Raw genomic sequence first — 20,292 nt, 5'->3', positions numbered from 1 at the left:
ATAGTATGGAGCTCAATTGTAATTCTGCCCTGTTACTCCCCTCAGATTCCTGGCTGAGTGGAAGTGCAGTAAGTATTGAAGAGCTAAAGAGACTGATCACCTTCAGTCAAAAGTGGCTGGACTCACTCATTGTCACTTCCTTTAATAACACTAATAGAAATATAAATTACTATTTAATTGCAAGACTTTAAAAAATTAAGCACTGAGTGTTTAACAGGTTAAACTTATGGAATTAAGCATACGATTAGCAGAAAGAGATTATTAGTGGTGGTAGAGAGTAATGTTCAGGAATGCAATGTTTTACACAAAGAGCCCTAGAAACAGTGATAACTATAAATCAGTCCTCCAAGAGAACTACAAAATGTTTTAGGAATTTGGAGCAGAGAGACATCTTTTATGGTTGGATGATCTAGGAAGTATTCATGTACTTGAGAGTACGTGAACTTAACCTTGAATTATTGGTAGATTTGCAACAGGCAGCAACTCAAGGAAAAAGATTCCAAATAATAAACTGCAGAAAGCCATACCACTCCACGGCTGCTGTATATCAGAACTAGAAAATTGACTATGCTGTAAGTCTACAACTATTAAGAAATATGTATCCCAAAAGTTAACCAGGAAACACATAAAGAATAGAAATGTTCCCAATTACACAGCTGCAAAAATTAAGCTAGATGTCACAGAGTAGAATGTGCAATAAAATTCAGGTTAGTTACAATTTATACCATGTTAGAAGAATGTAATGTCTTTGGAAGGAACCTTATTTTCCCATTGACTTATAATTATAGATGTGCTTAAATCCATCACTGATTTATTTTTATTGGATATTAGTAATATACCTTAAAGTATCTCTTTCTTGTATGTCAAGTAGTTAATGACCTATAAATGAACTCTTAAGTATGCTAGGGAAGGAAACTCGTTATTTAAGGTAATTATTTAGCAAAGCAATGATCCTTTGGTTATGCAAATTACTGACATTAAATTATAAATTTAGAAGTATCTAGTTTTATATTTCATCCTGGGACCTCAAAATGACCTTCCAATCCAGGTACTTCTTGATCTAAAATTAAAATGAAAATATATACTTCAAGGGTGACAGTGAGAGTAGATGTTACCAACATCAGGAGATTCCTATGTTTTCTTGCAGGTGATGGAGCAGGAGCTGGAGCCCATAACCGCACTGGCTTGTTATACCCCATCATGGGTATTTATTTACATTCATGAATATAGTATGTGCCAATGAGAAGACGTATTCTAAAGAATTTCAGCTTTAATGCCACTTTATTTGAAGACCATCTTCATCAGATAAACATTTACAATTTTGTGTGTGTGCCTACTTAAGTGCCAAACATTTATTAGATACTGGAAATAATCTATGCATGGAGGAAGGGAGGCCAGGGAAAGAGAACCAGGTAAAGCAATAAACTTTTTCAAACCTGTATGCTAAGTGAGGTAGATGAGCTATGGCCAGATACTTGGAGATTTAGAAGGACCATGTGGTCCCGAATGGGAATACGCAGATTTAGAGTCAAGAGAAGTACAAGTTGGAGATGGGGAGTGGGGCAGAAAGAGAAGGCATGTGAGAGGAGCTATTGTTCTTAGAACTGCCAAGAATTCAGTGGGCTTCCAATGCTGAGTGTAAGGTGGTGGTGAGAAATAATGCTGGGGAGGAGGGTGGCGGAGAGAGGGAAACAGGGGCCAGACCATGAAGGGTCATGAGTGAGAGGTTTGTGAGAAGTTTTTACTGAGTGAAAAACAGACATCGAAGGATTTTAAGCAAGGAAGTTACAAAATCGAATATACTTTTCAGAAAGATTTCATTAGCTTCAGCATTACAGAAGGGTGGAAGGTCAGGAAGGAGGCAGAGACAGCTGTAATATTAAAAATGTCTAGTGGCCTCTTTAGCAAGTACCAAAGCACAGGAGGAAGGTCCTATGTGTGCTAAGTTAACACATCTAGGACTTGAGGTAGTGCCTTATTTACTAACATACAGATGTATGCAGTGTTTTGCCAATCCTAAGTCTGAGCTAGTGCTAGCTGAATCTGTTTCTGATACATGGCGCTAGACTCAGTCAAGGAGAGCCATTTGGAAGATACTGATATAACACACATAAATGTTAACTAAGGAAGTCACAGCAGAGATCAAGATCATTGAACACACTCAGGAACTCAACAACAAAAATGAACAGGGCTTGGCTACTCGTTGGATGATGGGGATTGAGTGAGAGGAGGGTAGGGGCTGACTTGCCCTATGGCTGGGGCAAACAGGTGCATGGTGTGGCCACTCATTGGTTCACTGGTTAGAGTGAAAGGGGGGAGAGGGGTGAGGATGGGGACATTGGTTAGACTTTGTTTGAGGTATTCCTGGAACACTGAGGAGGAAATGTTCTTTTGGAGGTATTTAATCAGATAATTGTGAAGCTCAGGGGAGGGATACAAACAAGAGTTGAAGATTAAGAGTCATCAAATACAGATGAGAGTTGGAACCATACACAGTGGATCTTGTCTTCCAAGTTGAGCAAAAAGAATAAGATGCCACCATCCTGGGTGGTGAGTCCTAGGTATTCCCCAGGTGACAGTGAGTGCAACAGTGTACCATATGCTTCTTATTGTAGAAACAGCACAGCCAGGCCATCTGTCTTCAGTCAATCCTTCTCTGAATACTAAAAGGTCCAGGAGAATCTTAATTGATATCCAACAGAAAGTCAAGGGGGAAATTATTCTCAATTCACATTGTTGTAAATTGGGTCTGTTTCCTAATTTATAGCTTTTTGCTAAATCCTGTTTCACTGGCTCTTATATTCATTCTTTTTCTCAGTTCCTCTCTTCTAGGCCTTCATTCCTATCAGAGTTACAACAGATACCTAACATTTCTTCTTGCTTTCTGCTTCTCTCTCTCAGAAATCCTTTCTGCATATAACTGCCAGCATGCGTCCAAAACCCCACTTTCAGGATGTCAGTCACCCAAAGGCTGACAATAATTTTTTCCATTGCCAATAACATCACATGAGGACTTCTTTCCTTCCAAGCTCTCTAGATAAAATCACATCCAGCTTATGCAACAGTATTTCAGGTGTTCCTGATACAGGTCTATGTCTTCATTGACTCTTCCCACTAGTCTCTTGTAATTCTTACCTTTGTTACCTGTTTTGTCAACCTGGGATCTCAGCAACAATAAACCTGGTTTATTAGAAAGCTCACAGATGAGACTCAGAAATCCTGATGCTAGGTTTGGGGTATAGTGATCTCTTAGGAAAGCTACTTAACTTCTCACCCATAAGAGACAACCATAAGAGACAAGGATACCTACTGACATATTTCACAGAGTTATTTTTTTTTTTTTTGAGACAGAGTCTCACTTTGTTGCCCAGGCTAGAGTGAGTGCCGTGGCATCAGCCTAGCTCACAGCAACCTCAAACTCCTGGGCTCAAGCAATCCTCCTGCCTCAGCCTCCCGAGTAGCTGGGACTACAGGCATGCGCCACTATGCCCGGCTAATTTTTCTATATATATATTTTTAGTTGTCCATATAATTTCTTTCTATTTTTAGTAGAGACGGGGTCTCGCTCTTGCTCAGGCTGGTCTCGAACTCCTGACCTTGAGCGATCCACCCGCCTCGGCCTCCCAGAGTGCTAGGATTACAGGCGTGAGCCACCGCGCCCGGCCTCACAGAGTTATTTTGAAAGGAGAATAACCTATGTGAAAGTGTCATAAAATAAATCCCGTGAATCAAAAATTTCTCTTATCTGAAATTCAAGAATATTTGAACTATGTATATATGTGGTATCTCTGAAATGTTAGTCTTCCTAGATACAGGTTACAAGTCATTGCTACTTAAAGTAATTAAAAAGAGGGACCTGGAAGTTGGAAACAGAAATAGAGGCCAAATAAATATTCAGCAAATTCTCAGTGATTCTTAACATTGGTCCTCTAATAAAGAAACCTGTGAAACTTTAAACACATAGGTGCTTTTATCAAACTAGCCAGTGGTCATTAAAAAGGAGGGACTGGGAAACGTAAATTAATAGGGCTCAGAACTACACTCTGGCCAGCTTCTATGAGGAGGAAGGCAGAGAATTGTCAGATGAAATAAAAGACACCATCAAAAATTTAAAGAATAAACAAAAATGTAAGTGCTTTCTAATATACGTATTATCAACAACAAAGCAAAAGTGTCTTGATTCCAATTACAAATACTTATGAGTCGATTATTTATCTTGACAGCCTAAGGACTACAAGAGTATTAGATTTTGTGTTAGAAATGTGAAAACCATCTGGTGAATAAGTAAATGGAAATTAATAACATACTACTCACTAGTACTAATTTGAGGATTTAAAATACCATTGGGAGTGAAGTTTCATATCAACTAATGTTAAAATAACTAAAAAAGTTTTTGTAGGTTCACTCAAGATCTTTACAACTTGAAGTCTATTTTCCTTGATATGCCATTTCTCCTTTCACTGTTTTAAAGACCCTCCTTGTTGTTTTACAGTCCTCAGGTTGGGGAGATTCCTGCTAATGCCACGGATCCTCCATGGTATTTCCTCCACTTCTGTGATGTGGATGACTGATTCCTGTCCCAAGTTTTGCTTGCTTTTGTCTTTTCCATTCAGCATTGCTGGTCTTGTGCTATTCTTGAATGCCAAATGTGTTTCTTTCTTTTCACAAATAAACTGAAGATTCCTAAAGGGCATCACAAAATTTAATACTCTCTAGTCCTTATACTCATCGCCAAAATGCATACTAGACTCGTAACAAGTATTTCTAGGGTAACAGGAATCAAGTTCAACAAATAGAAGATTGCTGTCTAAAGTTTCTCAGCGGTAACTGTATCATGAGTAAAAAATTATTTATTGTGAGAATGTAAACTTAGCTCTTCACAAATATTTACTATCAATATGTTTAGAGAACCATATTTATTTATAAACCAAGGTTTTACTCAGTTATTGAGATGCATTTTATAAAAAGTGGTGCTTTAAAAATCATTTTCCAATTACTAATCAGGTCAGAAATGCTTAGAAAATTCAGGACAGTTCATTTGAAATGCTCCTTTTGTGATTAGACCCAGATGTTATAAATAGAGCATACATACAAAATATACAAGAATTTCTTCTTTCAATCCTATACTTCTTGACAGAATTTGAAATTAAAATGGCATTCCCATGACCAATTCAATCTATTGCAACTATAAGGGAAATACAGCAAGGGTTTTTTCTTTTAATCCACTTGTTTTAAAAGTATTTTAAAAATAAACAGGGATATACCATTTTTAGAATTTGTTGAGACCTTAAAGTACATAGTGCCCAGAAGCAAGATTCATCAACAGAAGAATCTAAGGCCTAACCGAGTTTTCAAAATAGTGCCCACATATACCGTACTTGTTGAACAAATTCAGATTTATTGAAAGTAAACATTTACATTGGCTACAATGTTAGAACTATTACAAAGCTGGATATAAGAGGCTTAAGTAGCAATAGAAAGCAAGTGCAATAAAAAGTGAATAGAGAAAATATTTGGCCTTAGTGATCTCTTGGCAATATTTACATTATGTACATATTGTTAAATATTTATAATAACTCTAAGGCACCAAAGGCTAAATAGCAGGTTGCAATACTATTCTGTGCACAAAAATCAGGAAATTTATTGTAAAGAAGGCTGTATAGTTAAAGAAACATAGGCATATCTTAATGTTTACATAAAGGAGTGGCTGCATTTTTTAAAATCTCAAATGATACATTAAATATTGGGCAGATTGAAGAAATTATTTTTAGAACATTAAATTATATTGACTATGTAAATAAGCACTATTTTTTACTGACTTGCTGGTAAATGTGTAATGTAATCTATTCTTCAACACAGCTTTTTCACACTCATGGATATGTTTTGTCTAAAAACTACTTCAAATTCTTTTGACCTACAAAAACTTATCCTAGTATTTCATAGTGTATACAAAATCTCCAAGAAAAATTTACTGGGTAATAATATACATCAAATCTATATATAATCTGACAAAAAATTTAGCAGGCATTAAGTGCCAAAGTACTTAAATATTCAGTCTGCCATTTTGGCATAGCAGTTGGGTTTTTTAATCGTTTAACTCTCTAGAGTGGCCGATTGTTTGTGGCTTTAGGTCAAGGGACATAAAATTGGCCCATGTAGAAAACCGATATCAAAATAAACTTATTAATTTCAAATTTTGTAACTTGAAATCCTTTCAAGTAACTCATTGGGTGTTAACTATGTCATTCATCACCAGTGACTGAAATATCCATGTTACTGCATTGTTCAAAAGTAACTGACAATATCTATGTCCACCATCATCTTAGTTTTGAATTATTTGATGACTTCTGCTTGTAAAATTTTATTTTTTCCTTACACTAGAAACCCAATTTACCTTAACAAAAAGTCTATCATTTGTCTTGAGGTAGTGTTATAATGAAGACTTCAGCAGGACAATAGAACATCATAATGTTTTTAAAATGTGCTTCAAATGCCATCATGAAATCCATATTTATTTAGATGGTAGATGGTCCAAGGATGAGTGGCTCTTTATGGCATATTAAGTTACTATCTGATGAAGTCATCCAGACTCGTTAACAAGGATGGTGAGTTTTTCCTTAAAACTTTCTGAAACCCCATGCCCTAAGGCAAGTTATAGTTTTACAATCTTGTTATTATATAAAGTACTGCTAAAATTCTTTCAGTTATTTAATGATTTGTAGACTTGCAAATTACAGATTTTCTTTCTTTTAGCAAAGGGGAGAAAAATTGAGGAATTTCTTTTTTAAACTCAAATTTTTCAATGGAAACATTTATAGCATTAACAATAGTTTGGGATGGTTTCTTACACTACATAGTATTTGATAGTAACTTTAAAAATGTGACACTCAAAATTAAATTTTAAATTGAAAAACCACCCTCAAATCCAACACTTGACTGAGATGTACTGAGCAACAAATATGAAATTCATTCCAACATAGTGCACTCTAAGGCACTCAAAGCACCTTACCATAATGCATTCTATAGTACTAGATTATTTGTATATTACTTTTTTCATTTATTAAATGTTCAATCATTTTCTTCTCTTTTTTATACAGTGAAAGAGGACAAATTATTCATAGTGAAATGTTTACAAAATCAGTAATGCAGATAAAAGCAGAACTAATAAATTAAGGTATCATTTTCCCTACTTCAAGAATGAAAATAAATGATTGCCTTTGCTTAGTGGGTTAATATCTACTAATAATGGCTACACAATTAATAAAACTATTACAAAGTATCAGTGAACAGATTTCAAATGATTATAAAAACACAATACAATATCAAATGTTTAGAATCATCAAAAAAGGCAAAAGATAATATTTTAATGGGTGACTGAATCAAAGCATGATAACAGTGTTTAAATTTCTGAATTATAAGGACCGGCTTAGATTTTTGGAATCAGGATATTCATTTACTAGTGGTATTCACTGAAATTATATTCTCTGGAAATACAGATAAGCATCTTCATCAGTAGATTACAGTATCCCTAATTTCAGAAAGTTCAATTAAAAGACTGACTCTCCTTAGAATATTTGTTTACAAAGGTTCTGATACAAGTTTTGGAAACAAAATCTGTCATTCGGCATTGTAAAACAAGTCAATTAATTGTCATTAGAAGACATTTTATTATCATAAAAGATGCCTATTGCTTTGTAATATTTAGTAGTTATTGACTTATCAGCTACTCTCCTTCCTTAGATAGGTGAATCTGCTTTTATTCTTAAGTTGGCAGAAGTTATAATTATGCCAATTTCCCTTCCCCTAACAAGTCTTCCTTGAGTCCTACAAGTTATCCTTCCAGTTCAGATTCTAAACAATATTCCTTACAGATCACTCAGCTGTTAAGTAAAGCCATAATGGATCAGGGTCAGTGGCTTTAAAATTATGCTTGGGGCATTCTGCAGAGTTTTTTGGAAGTGCCTCAGTGGTCCTAGTGGCCAAAGAGGTGGGGGTTCCAAGATCTCTAGTCCCAAATCCTGTTATTAAGTCTTCATATTTACGTCATGTATAGAATGCCCCACAAAATTAAATTGCAAAAAATAATTTGTTACTTAAAAATGTTTTAAAAGCACAGTTAAAGGGATTTGAGAGACCTGGGGTGTCTTGGCAGAAAGAAGCAAGTGGTCCTCTTGTTCCACACCCAGTCACAAAACACTAAATAGGATATTATATCCTGGCCCTAACATAATATATCCCTCAGTCTAGCCCTGAGTTCAGAGGCACAAGTCAAAACAGACCAACGTTTTAAGCAGATACTATCAAAATGATTTATATCTCAACCACTTCCAGCCTATTTTTGCAGAAATAAGTGGCAAATCAATTATTTACAAACTACCAAAACAAATGATTAGTAAATACTTCCTAAACTGCAACCCTTAACAATGTGTATGACCTTTCTCTCACCTTTTATGCCAGACAAAGGAAATAAACACAGAAATTATCACATTATACTTGCAGATGACTATACATTTTTATTTTCTTCTACATAAATTAAAATCAGATATGAGCCTTGATTCAGGGTCTGAACAGAGTGGCAGACTCACTAATTAAACTGCTTTCATGAATGGCCTTATTCCAAAGACATCATGTGGGAAAATAAACACTGTCAATTAAAACTTGAAATGACTAAGAACTCTAGGACTCAAAGAAATAGAAATGATTTTGATGAGCATATGACTCTTGAAAAGAAAATGCTGAGAGCTGGTGTTATTGTTCTCTAGAAACTTATTTGTATTCTTTTAATATAAAAGAAGCTTCAAAGTTTGTGTTCTTTCTCAATATGAAAAAAATAAGCAGAGGTACTAGATGAACAAATATAAAAATGCTGGTGTGGTATAAATAAATTTTTAAAATGTTCCATTGTAGTAAATAAAAAATATAAACTGTTTCTTTAAGTTCTGAGGCCTTTCTTTTAAATATATGATCATTTGAATACAGATTCAGTCTACCAGGGACATCTATATTCCCCAAATTATGACTTTTAGACAGCATTTTAAAAGAGTTGAATTTCTTTAAACAAACAGAAAAATCGTCTGCAAATATTATCTGTGAATGAATGGTGGTAAATTTGGCTCACATCTTGCTTTAAGTTCAAATTTACTATTTACTTTATTATCTTCTTTCATTGAATGAGGATAGAATTGTGATGCTAAGCCATCTCTGTTATCAAAATACATACGTGTGAATATACACAAATATATTCACAAGCACACATTTTGATGCATGAATCTATAGATATGTATATTACATACTTTTGGGCAAAGCACTGCTTCTAAGACCTAATTGTTTTTGCATAAGGAAAAATAGGAGACCAGGGAACATACCTCCCAAAATATTCGAAGGTTCATACCACTAATTATATAGCATATCAGAATATGCAAACATTATACTTATTGCAAAGTATCTGATAGATTTAGACGCCATTATAAAATGTTCTCAATTCTATTTCAGTAACCTAAAATGTCGGCATATAGTACCAAATGTCCAATTAAAGAGTTTAATATAAAAATATCAGCACAAAACTGTTTTTTCAATCTGTTTATTGTATGAGCAACCCAAACTTCAGTTTAAGTGCTGTTTTAATTTTATTACTAGATTCCATAACCCTACAATTGATAAATTTTATACCATTTTAGGTATTTAATGAGATACTTAGAAATACTAAGAAAAAAAATCAGTATTCAAAGGGTTAAATTTGTTGATAATAACAATAAATTATTTAATCATCTTCTTCAGTTCAAAATCCAGCTTTGAACCCGAGGAAGGCTTTCAAATCATGTTAATTAAATGGTGGTCCTTTAACCAGTAGCAGTTTGATTACCAATTACTCGGAGGATCTCTTTGTGAATGCCTCCTTCTTGTGTATTAATATTTGCATCTCCCACTTGGCCATCTTCATAGCTAAAATACAAAACACAAAAACATAAAAACATTAAAAAAGATGGCAGCTTTTAAAACAGCTTAGAAATGCCATTTGATACCTAAAACACAGCCCAAGGGAATCAAAAGCAAAGGATACAGTTATTTTTCAGCTGCATTTAATGATGTGCTGTCATTACTAAACACAAAATAGCCTGTTGTACTACATCATGCCTTAATTTGCCCTTCCTTTCACTTTAATTTGTGTACCCCCACATAAAGCACTGCCTGACTTGCATGAAGCACCCACATGTCTTTGACCTTGCAAGCATTTCCCATGGCAGTTGCTAAGAAGCCCAATGTGACAGACTGTAACAGCTTCAACTTTATGTTCCTTAGGCTCTGGACTTCTTAACTCTTACTTCAATCATTTATTTATTTTCTGATTGTTGGCACTCGCTTCACTGTCTAACACTGCTTCTTTGCCATGCCTGCCTTCTAATGATTATTTAGCTCTAATCAGTGCTGCACTTTTTTCTTATCACTGGTTGCTGTATTTAGTCTGACTGTAACATATTCTTATTTATGTTGGTACGTCACACAAGAATGCAAGCCTGTTAAGTTTAGCTTAGCAGTAGAAGTGAAAATGTAATATGAAAGGACAGCAATTACTAAGCTCTTTAGAAAGAAATAATTACATTTTAGATGATAATTCACATCCTCAAATAAACTTACTTGGGCAATAAGAATTTCCCAAGAATGAATTTTCAAACTTTCATGGTCACATTCAGAGGGGAACAGGTGATGAATTAATTTTACTTCATAAAAATGGCTTCAAGACAGAAGCCTTAGAGAAGTGGTAATTACTTGAAAACAGAAAACCAGGGGTGTAAGTACAGTGTCTCAAAGATTAATACTAGCTACTATCTTTCCCTGAAATAGCACAATATAGGAAAATGAAACATATGAGACATAGCAATGAGAACTTAACTCCTTACATAATCCACGCTTAAACAGCAAGTAGTAATTGCATTTGTACCAAGTCTAAACTCTTAACTAAATGATCCAAGGTTGTCTGTCAATTTGGCTAATTCTTATACAAGTTTGCTCTTTTAGATATACTTAGAAAATCTCAATTTACATATATATATATGCAAATGACACCCCATGGTGAAACATTATCCTAAGAAAAAGAATGGGATATATGGTATACAGCCCAATCACAAATATTTTCTCAGGAGATCAAGCAGTCAGTGCCCTGTTACTAAGATTAATTCTCAGCCTCTTTCATTGCATTTTCATCTTTGGCCTATCATTTCAATGATGATTTTATACTTGATTCACTCCTCAGTATTCTCTCTTCTCATGTAAAGTCAATTACTTCAGTCTCGGAATTCCAAGTTTTAATTATCGCCAGCATGTTGATTCCTGAAACTCTATCTTCAATCCTTACATCTTTCCCTAACTATAACTTTCCCACAGATACCACATTTAAAAAGCATTAGAAGTTAAGGGAGAAGAGATGAGGCTCACATTATTTCAATAAACTATAATAACTTAAAATAGAAAGAAAACAGGGGGAGGAGAGAGAGAGCAGAGCAAAATTGAGAGCAAAAACAAGAATGAATACTAGAGAGAGATTTAAAGTATTAAAGAATATGCATTATTTTTCCATTGTGTGTGTGAAACCCACAGGGAAGCAGCTGTGGGTTGAAGGACAAAACTGGCCAAAAGCATTCGGGTCGCTTAAACTATGAAGCATATTTAATAATAAAGAAGACAAACTACCATTTAATTTGGGAAACTAGCAAGTCTTAGATGTATGAGTTGCTAGTCACATTAGGATATTTATTATTAATACAATAAGACATACAGAATACTTCACAACTATTTATTCGTATTGCAAACACTAGGTTTTTAATGTAACAGTAACATTTATTTATGTCCAGAAAGCAACAAAATTAAAAAAAGAAATAGAGCATGCATAATATTAGTAAGAAGATGATACATATGACTGGGTTTTTTAATAGAATGGAAAATGAAAACATCTAAAAGGAGACAAAAATTACTCACATTCTCAGAAGTATAAAAATATGGACACACTTGAAGCTCTGACTCAGATGGGGCAATGTCAATAAATGTAACCTTAACATTTGTACCCCAGCAATATACCGAAATTAAAAAAAGATTACTAAAATTTTAATGAAAGATAAACCACTTTGCTTAAAAATATTAGAGAGAAAATAAGAAAATAAGTGGAAATTAGCTGTCTGGAAATCCCTTAAGTACGTTAGGAAATTTCATAGATAAAAACTTTTGAACATATTGACAACCTTTATTCTCAAACTGATATAATATCTTTTTTGAGAGTTTTAAGATTGGCATAGGTAAATTTGTTTCTGTCTTTTTTTATCTGGAACCCAGACACTAGACACCGTTTTTTCATCAGCAATAGAGAACAGAAATCCATTGAGGACTGAATGATATTCAGCACTCGTCCAAAGTTCCTATAAGAAACCTGATGCTGTAAGTATACTGTCTACTTCATAGTCCAAGCACAATCTCTTCATTAAGTTAGACCATCCAGTCTTTTGATAACAGTTTTATTCAATGTGTATTAAATGCTTCTGCACAAGCCATTACATGAGATTTCCATACACAAACGGCATCTGTGCTTTACTAGGGGAGAAATAGTTATAGAAATAACTGTAGAACATGGCAGCCTGAGAGGTCTAAAGACAGGGTAAGCAAAAATTCAGGTAAAGACAGATACTATTTCTGACTGCAAGGTCAGGGAAGGCACCATGGAAAAAATCATGTTTGAGTCAGCCTTGAAAAATAGGGTAAAGGCCAGCTGGTGAGAAGGCCATTTAGACTGACAGAGCAAAGGCACAATCCTGGGAGATACAACTCTAAACAGTCTGGACAATAATTTCCTTTAATTAGAGGTTTCTACGTGTAATTGAAGTATGTTGCAGAATCCCATATATTTATTTATTAACTATCAGCCTATATAGGCACGAAATAATCAAAATACTGCTTTAGGGAAATTAATATAGTATATAAATAGTATGCCTTTAGAATTTTAAATGCAAAGAAAGGTAGGCTGTACACCAAAAGACTAATCCTAGTTAACTCTAAGTAGGGAAAATATGGGCAATTTTCTCCTTTTTTGGTTTATCTTCAATTTCTGAATATTGAACAGATAAATCACTAGTATAAATAACAGTAATGTTTAATAAATCTGGCATTGTACAAAATAAGTTGAGAATTAGGAAGAAATTAGAGGCAGGTAGAACTAGTAACCTTTTGATGTACTCAGGAGAAAGAATGATTTATCTATGGAAGTAAAGGTATTGATGGGAGAAAACTGAAAAGATAAACTTGGGGACTGATGAATACAGTGAGACTGAAAACCACAGCTCTGGTTTCCTGTCTGTTTGATGCATAAAATTACTGCACAGATAGGAGAAGGTGACAAGTCGGTTAGGAAATTTGAATAAAGGGTTCCTTTCAATTTGTACATATTGATTTTAAGGTTATCAGCAGGCTTTTGTAAGGCAAATACTCGTCAAGCAGTTATAACGTGGTCATTTCATTCATTCCTACTTTCAGATCTTCTGCCATTTTGAAAACGGCTTTCTTATTTCTACATATGGGCCTTAATGTCCTTGTACACGTTTCAAGGTTAGTAATGTAATCAAGCTTTACTAACAATTTCTAGACATTAGAAATTGGCTGGGATCTGTTCATAACATCTGAACTATTACATTTTGCCTGGAGCATTTATAGTTAATTAAGTTTATTCATTTTGGAATTTTCCAACAAAATTTTTTCAAACTTCTCATTCTCTTCTTCTTTTTTTTCTAAGTGATATCCTCGTTTAAATTTTACTTTCAGTTTCTTCTAATAGACCAGTCTGTTCTCTAAAATTTCTTCCCATTTTTTCTCTCATTCTATGCTGTTTACTTGTTGGAAAAAAATGTGATTAGGATACTAAATGATTGTTTTATTATCTCAACTCTGGAAATCACATTAGCATGGAAGTTATTTTAATTTTTAATATAGTCACCTAATAACAGATAAAAAAGGAAACCATATTAACATATATCCTAGTCATCAGCCAAAACTTCTAACATCAGGGATCACATAATGTATTAAAAATTAAAATAAAAAAACAGAAATTGAGTTTTTGAATGATCTTCATTCTCATCAATTTGTCCTTTTCCTAGATGTCACCACTCACTAGGTGAGCTCACCTCTAGTAGGACTCTATGATCTTTATCTTTTATAAAGAAAGAAATTGATGGTTGTAATTAGAATGTACATTAATTTAGTGAGCAGATTCTCCCTTTGATGTGTTTTGAATTTTATCAGTTTTCCTTAATGAGTCTCTTCTCTCCTGAGGGTGCAGAGAAAAAAGATAAAACCTCATTTGTGTTTATAAAGCAATGAAAATTATTATCTTAATATCATTTTTTCCTTTGTATTATTTGGAAAGTATCTGAGTGTACGTGTACTGAAAGTGTTCTCTTTTCTTCATATGGTTTTTGCTCAATTTTTTCTTAAGAAATAAACATATCTTTTTCTCCACTAAACACGCACCCCCCCTACACATATCTCTATAGATATGTTTTATGTATAATTTTTGTAAAGAAATAATACTAGAAATAGTACTATCTGTTTAAATATCTAAGATTTTTTATTTAGCCCAATAAATTTGAATTTTAGCAAGATGGAAAAGGAGTAGATTAAATGATTTGATGAGAGCTCTGGAGAGAACTAAGGAGAGAACTCTGGAGTTACTTTTCTGTCAAAATCTCAAGGTCATTCAATGAAAAACTTTGTGATTTTTCTAGAGGTTTCTTTTAGGAGGGCCGATATTCTAACAGTGTATAACAATCAAGATAGTCAAGAAAGAAGAGGGAAAAAATATTTAAGGAGCCGTTTGGTAGTGACCTGCATTAAACTAATCATAATAACCTTAAAAGGTGCTGCATGCAGACAGCTGCCGGAGCTTCCCAATCCCCCTCATTTGGCCCCACAGGGCGGACCCGTAAGGACTTGTCAATAAGCTCCACTGTCCTCTAGTTCCTGGTAGGGTTTAGCTAATGGGGATCCCCAGCAAGAATATTTCCAGTTTTTGTTCTCTTGAACCTGGGAATGTATAACAGCTCTGGTGCTAATAGATCCAGGTTACTACACTGGACCGTCTGTTTTCCTATAACCACACCTCTGTAAATAATCTAATTGTGAATGATAAAAATATCATATTTTCATGGGTCATTTGTTTCCTGTTAGGATTCTAATGATATAGGTAGGAATATGATTTTCATTTTACTGATGAAGCTTAGAGAGGTTATGCAACTTGGCGAATGCCACCTTACTAATTGCTGTTCAGCCAGGATTCAAACTGTGTGATCGAAAGCTGGGCTCTTCCCACTATATTCACTGCTAAGAAAGATCTCTATAGCTAATAAATATGTATCATAAGAAAGTCATAGTTTTCATACCATCCAAAAGAAATGTAGGCAGCTCATAAGTTCCACTGTGAATAGTCTGTCAATAAGCCAGCAGATCAAACGCTGAACGCATGGGTACTATGAATATACAGTATAGTGAAGCAATCTTGATGCAGTCATTTTGACATGACTTATAAAACAAGCCAGTTCAGTTTTTCAGCTTCTTTTTAGAAAACTAAATAAAGTACAAAACATATATACTCAACACTTCCCTGAAATCCTTTCCGTGACAAGATCATGGATGAAGTGAGAACAGCATCGGAAAAGGACCGTGAAAATCAGACCAGTCTATTGCACCCATTACTTAGGAATGAAAAATTACACTCTTATATTTTAATGCAGCTCTTATGAGTTGTGCCAAAAACCCGCCACATCAACATACGTATCCATACATATGAATACACACACAGATAGATGGCTAGAGAAACAGAGAATGTTTTCTGTAGTTCTAAATTAACAGTTGTTTTTCTTCAGTTCTTCTAAGTTAAAAAGCATTTAACCATCACTTTGTTTTTTATGGCTTATGGAAAATAAACAAAAACATTAAGTTAACATTAAATTCAATTACCTGTTTGTTTTATTTTGGCAGCTAAAGTGATCAAATAATAACGCAGTCACTACTACATCTGGTTTGTAAAGACAGTAACATACAAACTTGAGCATTTACACTTACACAAAAAAGAATCGTGTGCAGACATGATCGGTATTTGGGACAACCCATATCTCTCCGTGTTTGTGCAGGTCAGGTGAGGTGATCACTGTAAGTGGAAGACAAAATTAAAGAACTATTTCATTCTAAAGGAATCCTACTTTATTCCAAGTTACTATATCCCTTTTCTTCTAATCTAAACCAAAAATACATGCACAAATGAACACACGAAAAATGTTTAATGTTACTAGCTCTCAAGAAATGTAAATAAAAACAATGAAAAGCCATGTAATAACTTTATGATTTGAACAAAAATTGGTATAACGATAGGAAGGAAATCACTTGAGTATTATCAAAAGCAGATGGGTCCTGACTTGGGAATGATGTAGACAGCAACTTAGTGTCCTGTATAACTACCAAGTGTTGAAAATTTAAGACAGCTGACAATGGCTACTGAAACTCCTAACACAAGAAGGAAAGGTGGATTTTTAACCAAAACAACAAGCTTTAAAGCAAGAACAAAGAAAAGCATGTGATCTTGCAAATCATCTATTGATTTTTCTGACCTATGTTCAGAATGGAAGAATAATTTCAGTGTAGGAACAGAAAGACCTAACGCGTTATCTTCTCAATGCCTGGTTCATCTTTTTGGTATTATACACTCACATGGTATTATATATTCAATACCAACTTAAAGAGGAAGGTAGCACATTAGTGAAAGAGATACGCATTACTTGATCAGATAAGCTTTACTTGATTCTGAAATACCTGCCAGGAATAAAATAATATCACTATTTGAATTCTTGCCAATTCTGCAATTTGGTTTTAGCCTTTATGATCTCTATTGTACCCACTTTCCATTTGTGCCCTTTAAGATAACCACAAGGAATAATTTTTCACTATTCCACCACAAGCAATCTGTAAATACACTTGTATTCTTAAACACAGGTAAGATAGAGAACTAATACAATGAGGTTTGTAAAACTTTCAACTTACCTTCACATAAGGCTATGCATTTTAAGTTACGGCTTTGCAGAAATTGGGATTGCTGTCCTTTTTTCTGTGACTAAATTCCGAAAGAATTTAAAAATTAAAGTAAAAATGGGGCACTCTGGTACAAAAATTGTTCATCATCAAAAAATAATGGTCACTAAGATGGCTCCAGGAAAAACACAGCCTAATGAGCCTAGCATCAATATCCATGCACTCTCTTAATATCAAGCTATTTTTGTTGTATCATTTAATATCTGTACATAATCATTACTAAATTACTCTCAAGATGAATGAACTAAAAAATGCTAAATTAGAGTTAATAGTCTTACAACACAGAATTAGAACTCAAATTTATGTTTAGTGGAAGCCTGGCCTCTTTATCTCAAGGTAAACAAAATTAAATTTGCATGATCTTTTCAAACATTAAAATCAATTATTCCAGATCATCTAACTATCCAAAACCAACCCATTTCGAACATCATTTACTAAGCCACAGAGGGTTCAGAAAGATCTCATGTAGAAAATCTGATTCTAGGGTGTTTTTGTTTTCAGATACTAGATTAGCTATATTTTCTCTTTTTAAACTTAAAGTCACATTCTTCATCAGATGGATTTTTAATTGGCCCAGAACATACTCATTTTCTCTGAAATAACAAGGGATCTGTGGTCATTCTTCTCTGCCTGGAATGTTCTTTCTCCCAGAGGGCCACATGGCTTGTGCACTCATCATATATAGGTCTTTACCCAAATGTCACCTTCTCAGAGCATCCCTTCCCGACAATCCCACCCAACACTCCTCCCAGTTCCTTCTTGCATCCTTTTTCCCTTATTTATTTTTCTCCATAATACCTACCACCATCTAGCAGCCTATCTAAATACATTTAACTTGTTTATATCCCCTCCGTAGAATGCAGGCTCCAAGAAGACTGGAATATGTGTCTATTTTTGGTTATCACTGTACCCCAATGTCTAGGAGAGTCTCTGGTGTTATAGTGGGAGATAAAGAAATATCTGTTAAATGATTCCTATATAGAGGCAATTCAGTTATTACATCTTAGGGTGAGTTTTATTCATTTATGAGTAATGACTACTTAAAATAACTTTGCAGACTTAAAAAGCCTGAGTATGTATTGAAGTCCTGCTAGCTAATGAGGCCACAGTTGGCTAATCATAAGCAGTCACTCAAGTTGCTACAACACCTGTGATGAATTGCTGCTTTTACTGCTTGAAGCTGGCTCGTCCTTGGCTGACACCTTCTGCTTCTTGTTCATCCCTGAAAACATCAGCAAAATAATAATTTAGGGACAAACCTGTCTGATGCAGCTCAAAGCACAATCTATTTGCTATGCAAAGCTTTACTGCAGGCAAAGGTTTGACTATATTAGGCCAGAGACAATCACAGTGGGCTGTGTCCTGGACACCTGAGGTGGAAGGTCAGTAGGTTTTAGAAGTCCTAGGTGACTTAGCAAGTAGAAATCTCAGTCTGTTTTCTTTGCATTTAAAGCAGGAATAGGAACTTCTTTTGCATAAAATTAATATAATTAGCAAATTCTTAAAACTTGGTTTTAAAAGGCTTTGGGAACCTAATTTTCATTCTTCTTATTATATTTGGTTAGGAGAAAGAGAAGATAAAGGGTGGGAAATATGAACAATGTCAGAAAAATCTATTAAATATTTACATTGTAACTTAACTTCATGAATTATTAACATATACTCAGTTCTTTGTAGAATTCATCATTTCTTCTAATGAAGAAAAATTATATAAGTTCTTTTGTCTGTGATATTCATAAGCCTTAGCTTACTCTGTAAATGCCATGATTTCTTATTGTGAAAGATTTTGGAAAAACAGAACTAAAATATACATCTGTCTCAGAATAGGTAGATTTGTATCTATACTCCATTAGAAAGTACTCATCTATTATCACACCAAAAGTTGAGATCCCTGTTAATTTTTGTTGTTAATTTCAATAAGTGGCATAATGAGAAGGGGCAAAGCCTGTTTACCAACTTGCAGAGTACGTTTATCCACCCCTTTCCAAGTCAGGCCTCCCCCAGAAGGTGCAGAGGTGGGTGGCGTCAGGTTGTGGATCAGGCCTGGGACTGCAGACACGCAGTTCCGCTATGAAGAGGGACCGCTCTCTGCTCTCTAACAACCCACACTTCCAGCCCTCAAAACCACTATAGGAGCTACTTCTTACTGCAGTGATTCTGACAGCCCTTAAAGAATTCAATGAAAGCTATGGACCCTCTCTCCCGACAAAAGCACACAGATAAAATTTTACATCCATTCACACAGTTTCTACCTTCCCTCGATCCTTTCTATGAACCCATCTAAGGAGTCTGAACACCAGTACGAGAAGCAAAAAATCACAGTACTTGGTGATTTGTTATTTTTTTTCTTATCTATGCTGAGGATGTATTTATTTATTTAAACTGCTTTTTAGTTTGTTACTTTGTTCTGGTATTAATAAGGTTTAGAGTCTGACTTTAATTATTCTCCTTTGAACTATGTTATTCCATTTCCTGTTTCTATTATTTTATACTTCCTGGTATTCATTTTCTTAGTGTTATTTTAGCATATCATATTTTTAAAGATCACTGCAACAATATTTATCAACCTATATGCTCTGCTACAATGAGACTTGCCACTTTTTCATCAAGAGATAGAGTCTAATTCCCCAACTCTTGAATATGGAAGAGCTCGTGACTGCTTTGACCAGTAGCGTATGTAGAAATTGACACCATGCGACTTCAGAAGCTGGATCAGAAAAAGCCAGTCCATCTGATGCTCTTAGCACACTCTGGAGAAACTCAGGTAAGAAATCCAACTACCCTGGGTGCACCACACCAGGCAGGCCACATATTGGAGCTTGGAGTGACAGTTCCAGCTCATTCCTGCCAAGGCAAAGAACCTGTGAGTCAGGCAACCGAGTACCACTCAGTGGATACTTTAAGAGGCAAAAGAATCATCTAGCCAGGTTGTACCCAAGATTTCTGACCCAAAGAATCTATGAGCATAATGAAGTTTTTGTTTTACCCTAAGTTTAGGGTGGTTTGTTACACAGCAATAGTTACTTGAATAATTATCTTTGTTATCTTTTAATTTTTCATAATATATTTTTTATTCCAGTTTCCTTTTTTGTTCCTTGCAACCTTCTAATTTTTAAAAGTTTTCTTTCCTTCAGCTTTTTATTGTACTTTTTAAAAAAAATCATTGTTGCTTTTTTC

The 20,292-nt window shown here is 34.6% G+C and overlaps 1 protein-coding gene across 4 annotated transcripts in view; it reads right to left on the bottom strand.

Annotated features, from left to right (window-relative positions):
• Window positions 1–5,378: 5,378 nt before the first annotated feature.
• PARP8 (poly(ADP-ribose) polymerase family member 8) overlaps window positions 5,379–20,292 on the bottom strand; it is a 157,599-nt gene continuing 142,685 nt past the window's right edge. For 3 of the 4 annotated variants that reach the window (XM_069492704.1, XM_069492702.1, XM_069492703.1), the window contains 4 exons: window positions 18,264–18,337; window positions 17,068–17,137; window positions 16,096–16,180; window positions 5,379–9,942 (listed from right to left, as the gene is read on the bottom strand). In XM_069492704.1, the coding sequence (XP_069348805.1) occupies window positions 9,840–9,942; window positions 16,096–16,180; window positions 17,068–17,137; window positions 18,264–18,337 (332 nt within the window). In that variant the 3' untranslated portion in view covers window positions 5,379–9,839. The remainder of the gene's footprint in view (window positions 9,943–16,095; window positions 16,181–17,067; window positions 17,138–18,263; window positions 18,338–20,292) is intronic. The other variant, XM_069492705.1, reaches the window with a different exon arrangement.

The sequence above is a fragment of the Eulemur rufifrons genome, chromosome 17 (assembly GCF_041146395.1).
Source record: "Eulemur rufifrons isolate Redbay chromosome 17, OSU_ERuf_1, whole genome shotgun sequence".
NCBI classification, from domain to species: Eukaryota; Metazoa; Chordata; class Mammalia; order Primates; family Lemuridae; genus Eulemur; species Eulemur rufifrons.
The sequence above is the reverse complement of the archived record's forward strand: the minus strand, read 5'-3'. Positions and strand labels throughout refer to the sequence as shown.